Genomic DNA, 6,719 nt, shown 5'->3' with positions numbered 1-6,719 from the left:
CATGGCGGTGAGTGGGCGACGCACTGACATGACACTTGAGATGCGCCTGCTGGACTGACCTCCTTGTCCCATCTGAATGGATCAGTTGCAGAACATGGACATTTTCTTGGACGTCAACGTCACAGAATACCAAAACCTAACAATCTTTTGTTTTCTCAACTGCAAACTGGATCATCCCCTATTTCTCAACTGCAAACTTTTGTTTTCTCTGAACTTGTCGTATCCTCAAGTTTGAATGGATGTAAATACTTTTTGCCACACTGCTCCAGATTTCAGTATGGTACAACCTTGATGAGCCGATGTACAAGAACATGTAAACAATGTATACTTCAGTACATAGCGCACCATTAAATTGCTCCACAACCATTTAAAACTGCATAAAAACCTGCCAAAGATGCATAGTGCACCATTGAGGTATTAACCATTCACACTTCCTAGATCCATTACGGTGCATCTACAGACTAAAGGTACGTGTACAGAAAGAATGTGAAAATAGAATCTGAATCCCTCTCATGCTTTACTACTTGCTATTCTCACATTTATCTCATTTTTCACATTACTTCTTCCTCTTCTACCAGGACCTCTTCCCATGCTTCTCTCCTTTTTTTCATCCCTGATGATGATTGGGCTTCTTGATTCTGCACCCAGCAAGCCCAAGATGTCCGTAAATGAAAAAGAAACCAACAAACATTGCACAAAAAGATGTTGTTAATAGGGTTGCAAGAATGCTAAAAACACAATATAATTATTCAGTGTAATTTCACTATTACATTTTTAGTAAAATGTGATTCAGGATCCATGCAAAGTAAAGTAGCATCTGTTTTCGAAATGGATGGTTATAGGTTTAGACAGAAGTTAAGTTTCAGGAATGCCCTTACAGCAAAGCAAAACTATGTATCTTTTGCCTCAGGACTTAGTTCATTTAAAGCATAATGCACTAAAAAGAACACACAAGTTGAACTGAAAATCAAAATAAAAGTTGGGGTAGCATGCCTGAGAGGAAGGAGGTCGAGGGAAGCAGGGCGCACAGTGGGCGAAGGACACACAAGGAAGATGAGTTACCTCGTCGCTAGGCTGCTAGGCGACCTCCATCATGGAGGTCCTCGGGGTTGTGGAGTGCATCAGCAACGAGTGATGGGGCTGCGACAGGGGACAGGTTGGAGCATGCACGCATGGCGACGTCGTCGATGTGCATGAACCTGTTGTGCAGAGAGATCAAGTGTAGTACATTAGTCTTGCTTCATTTCAGCTAGACAAAAGCATGAGAAAAATGTTAAGTTTTTTGGACGGCTTTCCTCTTTTTCTTTCTCCAATTCTGCGCCACCACTGCCACCATCCTGTATGCAGGCGTTAAATTAGTTGAAGCCATCAACACACACTTCCATGAGATTTTGCTACAATAAGTCAGCGAACAGATCTTTCAATATTAAACCAAAGGCACACTTATTACCCAGCACTCTTGCTCAGTTCAGAGCATCATCAGTAACATAAATATACGAAAACTTTAAGACAATATAGAACTACTAGATTGATTTGATTCAAAATTTTATTTTCAATGCATTGTAGGCAACAGCCGGTCCGAGTCAGAACTGATGTGATTTATTCCATCGAACTGATACGGAAGTTTATCTATACTGTTCTGTTTTTAACACACAAGTTTTGAACTATTCCTGCTTTTTTCGTTATGAATTTATGACATTACATCAAACAACTTGCATATGCCAAATAGGAACACTGAGGACCAATACCTTTATCACATATCCATCAGGTAGCAAGGAACCTCATCTGAACTTGTATAATAGGAAACAAAATAAAGTCAGATGACTGCACCCCAAAAGAACCAGTGTAGCGGCGTGCACTGGTGCTGGCAGAAGCTCGTGCGTAAAGGAGCATGGCAGGAGAGCTCGGATGGAGAAGGGAGGAAGAGCTGAACTGGCGTGACCGCCATACCAGGACGGGCAAGGGAGGAAGTAGTGCGTAGGGGCGCTGGGGGCTGGTTCTCGGCCACGCAGGTTGGAAGCAGTGCGTCGGACGGCGGGAGATGGGTGCGCAGGGGGGGTGCAGAGTGCCGGGAATAGTTGCCCATGGAGGTGGATAGGTTTGGGGGCGGCGGAGGTGGCTGGTCGGAGTGCGACGGTGGTGGCTGGGTCCGAGGGCGGCGGCGGTGGCTGGGTCCGGGGGGCGGCGGTGGTGGCTGGGTCCGAGGGCACCAGTGGTGGTTGGGTCCGGGGCCGATGCCGGTGGCTGGGTTCGGGGGCGGCGCCGGTTGTTGGGTGCGCGGGCGGCACCGGTCGCTGGATCTGGTGCATGGTTAATGTATTTATCATGTACTACCAAAGTGGCTTAATAAACAATAGTGACTATACACCGCACCTAATTCCATACAGAAATGATAAATGCTAAAACAACAGCATCTGCATTTTGAGCTATGTCTAAGCATCACAAGAAGAAATTGACACAAATATATTAAACTGAATTGAAGTAAACCAAATTTAGAAATTGAACTGAAGTAGAATTCCTAAGAACTGATGTAGTCTCATGTAGTAATACATGGACTTGATGTTAAATACATTAACCATGTAGTAATTTCGAACTTAATTATAGATCATCCCATGGACTTGTTATCTTTCTGCGGTTGAACTGATGTAGATCCTTTTGTCAAACTTCTACTTTCTATTCTAAGGTCTTTTAACGAAAACTTACTTAAGAAAACAGAGGGGGCGAAGGATGTTTTCTAGTATGGGATATGAAGAGGAGGCAAGCAGCTGCACTAGTTTGTTTTTTGCCTTTCGCTGTCCTTCATTGGGCGCATCCATGGCCACTGTAATACATAAGGTGAACACAAGTTCAGATTTAGCGACAACACAACATGGTCAGTTCAGTACCATACATAAGCAAACAGGGCTGAATTCCTGTAAGCATAATAAAATAAGTAGAGTGCACATATAATTTTTCAGGATTTCCTCGATGTTCTGCACATTAAAGTTGATGTACTAAAAAGAACGCAAAATTTGAACTGAAAATCAAGTAAAAGCTTAACTCTTATATAGTTGAAGTAACTGTTTCGTAATTGTATGTGTTAAACATGTGCTACACATAATGAACTGATACATTTTTTATCAGTGAATTTTTGTAATATATGTACTAGAAATTCTAACAGTATATATATATACATCATGTCATAAGCAAATAATATGCATGATTTCCACCAGACCATACACTCCAACCAACCACAATCATACGCACATTCCACTAAAGATTTGTCTCTCGTATCTTGAGAACATAAATAATACTAGTGATCCTACCAACCATGTATATTAAGTGGTCAGCACATTAAATGCCTCGACGAACTGCACTCGTTCAGTCTCCAAATCAAAAAACCGGAGGCTAAGAAGAGGCAAAGCCAAGAAAAGTCAGGAAACACTTCATATAGGTAGAACAAAAATAGAGAGAGAGCGAGAGAGAAAGAGACTCTAACCATTGCGTCGTTGACCGACCTCAACGCTGCATTGTCGAACGACCTCGATTGGCAGTGACGAACGGACTAGGGCGGCGGCTGTGAACCGCCTGGGAGCTGCGGCAGGTAAGCAGTAAATCAGATCTTTAAAACTTCAGCCCAAGCTACACATTTCAGGCAGTAGTTGAAGTAATACTCATAGAAGACTGAAGAGTAATTTGTGGAAGATGAGGGGCTGACCTGCGGATCCCATCGGTGAACTGGCGAGCTCAGGAAACTGAAAGACTGATATGCTCTGCGTGAACTGACATGCCTTGTGCTGTTTTTTCGTCGAACTTACTAGCTCTGTGAGTCGAACTGTTGCAACATCCCTATGCATCACTTATCATATAATATAATACTTATAAATTGAGTTGTTTCAATAACACAAATTGAACTTTTTCTGTGATTATTTTTTAACTGATGATAAAATGCATAGTGAACGGTACTCTTATTGTACGATTTCTCGCGAAACCATTTGAGTATACTCTATCCACATCCATTCCGGGACTTTGTTTCCAAAGAGTGGAAGAATTTAGGACAAATGAGATGCTACTATGGCTCGATGAGCGTGCATTGATTAAAGGGAGTGCTGATCATTCATGTTGCCCTGGAAGATCAGAGCCAGCAAGTTACCAAGGATGGGGATTCGTTTTGGTGCTGTTTATGGGACCGTTACGCAAACATTTCTTTGTTTCAGAACTGTCAATAGAATTATGATTGTCTAATTTGATAATCGGATTCAAAACTGAATCTATATATCTGGAAGAAAGGCAGCACATCAAGAATGCTTGATTATGTAAAATTTGTCAAAGAGAAGCTACTATCAGAACTCATGTACCCAGTACAAGTTTGGTTTTGAAAATAAAATTAATAGTACAAGAGATAAGTAATGAGCTAATGCAGCTCTTGATAATGTTGTTCTAATTCAATGCTAGGTAAGCAAGAAAATATAACATTACACGCCATCGATGAATAATGGTAGTACAAAATGTTTCTTTTTCGCACATTTTTTCTGGGTTAGGTTCATATGGCTAGTAGCTACCAAGGATTCAAGTGATCTCTCAGTAAAAGTAATTTTGTACTCCCCATGTTGTAATACCTGGACTTTCTGTCACATGTGTTCTTTGTCATCCACAACACAACAACGTTTCCCTGTGCTACTCTCTCCAAGCTACTGAATGTCAATATGGAATTTGTTTTGTAACACATTCATCAAAATAGTACTGCCTACAAGATGAGAGATGAGAGAGCTTACTGCCTACGAGATGAGAGATGAGAGAGCAATATTACTGCGTACGAGAGAGAGGTTATGCCTTGTTCCGTCAGGTCTGAATCAAAGCAGTAATAAAATGTCAGTTCAAATAGGAGGCACGGAGATCTTCACCGTCGGGAGATGGAGAAGAAAGATTTCGAGCAGGGTGTACCTCACGATGACTGGGAAGGAGGCGCGGGCGAAAGTAGGCATTGCGACACTGAACGGCCTTCAGTGGCGGTGTTGGACTGCTGGACACAGCGGTGTCGGACCACCCACCTAAAAACTTTTAAGCACCCACGAAGCATCAAAGTCACAAGTAAAACGTGCAGTCAGAGGATTATGTGGAATTTCAATTTGTACAACTAAATACTTTTAGCCCTTGTACAAACACAAGAATCTGAAGAAAAAAATGCTGGCCCTCACTTGCATATACGAGCAGGCACCTACGGAGCACCAAATTCATAACTCCCAAAATACCAATATTTGCGCAGTTTCCCACACTTCTCTCCATCGGTAGAGCATCACAGTTCACTACAAGAAATCAATCAGCAGCACTGCAACAGCGATGATGTAGCTAAGGGAGAGGGAGGGAGGCACGAACCGGGGTCCAGCCTGGCTGCTACATCCTCGTGCTGGTGCCGTCAGGTACGGAACTTCAGCAATGTACAGGAGCTCATCGCTGCAGCAGGAAATCAAGCCTGGGAGGGCACGAGCAGCGTTAGGGAGAGGAAGGAGTGCGCCAGGGGTCACGGTGCGCATAAGGCCGGTGACAGAGCACGTAGTAACGCAAATGGCCGTGGTAGCAACGCACGCAGTGACACAGGTGTCCGAACTGACGGCCGCGACAAAAATCGTCCACCCTAAAGCCATGGGGTTGGACTGATGGACGCAACGAACTCCTCCACCATGGGCTGCCATCAGCCACGGTGGCTCTAGTAGAGCACCTAGGCGTCCATGGAGGAGCCGCAGGCCAGCGAGGCATTGAACGGCCTGGGGGCTGAGGCGTTGAACTGCGTGTACAGTTGTACACGGCAGCAGAGCGATAGCGGTGGGTCGATCCTGTGCGGAACGACAGCGGCGGCGCCGTTTAGGTTTTGGGGCTGCGCGGGATCTGCGCGATGGATGTAGGTGGCCGGCGCAGGGGATGGAGGGGGCGACGCGTGATGGAGGCAGGCGGCCGGCGCCGGGGAAGGAGGAGGGCGGCGTGTGGTGGAGGGAGGCATCCGGCGCCGGGGAAGGAGGAGCGGCGCGTAGTGAAGGGAGGTGGCCGGCGCCGGGGAAGGAGGAGGGCAGCGTGTGGTAGTAGGCGGCGGCTGGCGTCGGGGAAGGAGGATGGCGGCGCGTGGTGGAGGGAGGTGGCCGGCGTCGGGGAAGGAGGACGGCGGCGCGCGGTGGAGAGAAGCCGCCGACGTGGGGGAAGGAAGCGGCGGCGGTGGCTCATTTTCAACCACACCGGTGCGGCTTTTTGGCTGGACTTGTGAAATTGTGTGACTCGCGTCTATATAGGGTCGAGGGTAACAAAATATTTATTCCGTTATTAGTAACAGAATAGTAACAGAATAGTCCAGCCCTATATATATATATTAGTTAGGCTTCAAGTGCGTACTTGTTAGTTAAATCTATGTATAAATTGTGACACTAAATACGACTAGTAAGTACTCCAGTACAGTAGGAGTACTAGTATATGTCGGTCAAATTATTCATCATGTCCACACATTGAATTGACGTGACACAAGAATCCTAGCGGCGTGTCCGGGTATTCCGGACTTCAGATTTGGAGTACACTTATCTGTCGAAATCTTTCATCATTCACTTAAAATAGTCGATTGATCATACATTGAGTACCATATAACTGGAATTACCGATGCAAGTCGAAGAAGGATTGGCCGGTGTTGCCGGTTGGCGTCAAGTTCGATCCCATGGATCAGGAGCTGATCAAGCACCTTCAGGCCAAAGTGAGTGCTG

The 6,719-nt window shown here is 45.2% G+C and overlaps 1 protein-coding gene across 16 annotated transcripts; it reads right to left on the bottom strand.

Moving 5' to 3' along the window:
- Window positions 1–292: 292 nt before the first annotated feature.
- LOC119285774 (probable inactive serine/threonine-protein kinase slob2) lies at window positions 293–6,206 on the bottom strand. Of its 16 annotated transcripts, none has more exons than XR_005139824.1 (9): window positions 5,356–6,206; window positions 5,178–5,285; window positions 4,924–5,037; window positions 3,698–4,827; window positions 3,479–3,574; window positions 2,704–2,821; window positions 1,749–2,300; window positions 1,063–1,394; window positions 293–638 (listed from the first exon to the last, which is right to left on the bottom strand). XR_005139824.1 is itself a non-coding variant. In XM_037565103.1 (8 exons), coding segments are annotated over exons 4-8 (840 nt in total). In that variant the 5' UTR covers window positions 4,756–4,827; window positions 4,924–5,037; window positions 5,178–5,285; window positions 5,356–6,206; the 3' UTR covers window positions 994–1,816. The 16 variants fall into 16 exon arrangements, 1 of the variants encoding a protein (XP_037421000.1); XR_005139825.1 differs by having other exon boundaries at window positions 1,063–1,337; XR_005139829.1 differs by having other exon boundaries at window positions 1,749–1,790.
- Window positions 6,207–6,719: the final 513 nt, after the last annotated feature.

This window comes from Triticum dicoccoides, chromosome 4A, assembly GCF_002162155.2.
Source record: "Triticum dicoccoides isolate Atlit2015 ecotype Zavitan chromosome 4A, WEW_v2.0, whole genome shotgun sequence".
Lineage (NCBI taxonomy): Eukaryota > Viridiplantae > Streptophyta > Magnoliopsida > Poales > Poaceae > Triticum > Triticum dicoccoides.
This window is presented reverse-complemented; position numbering and strand designations above follow the sequence as displayed.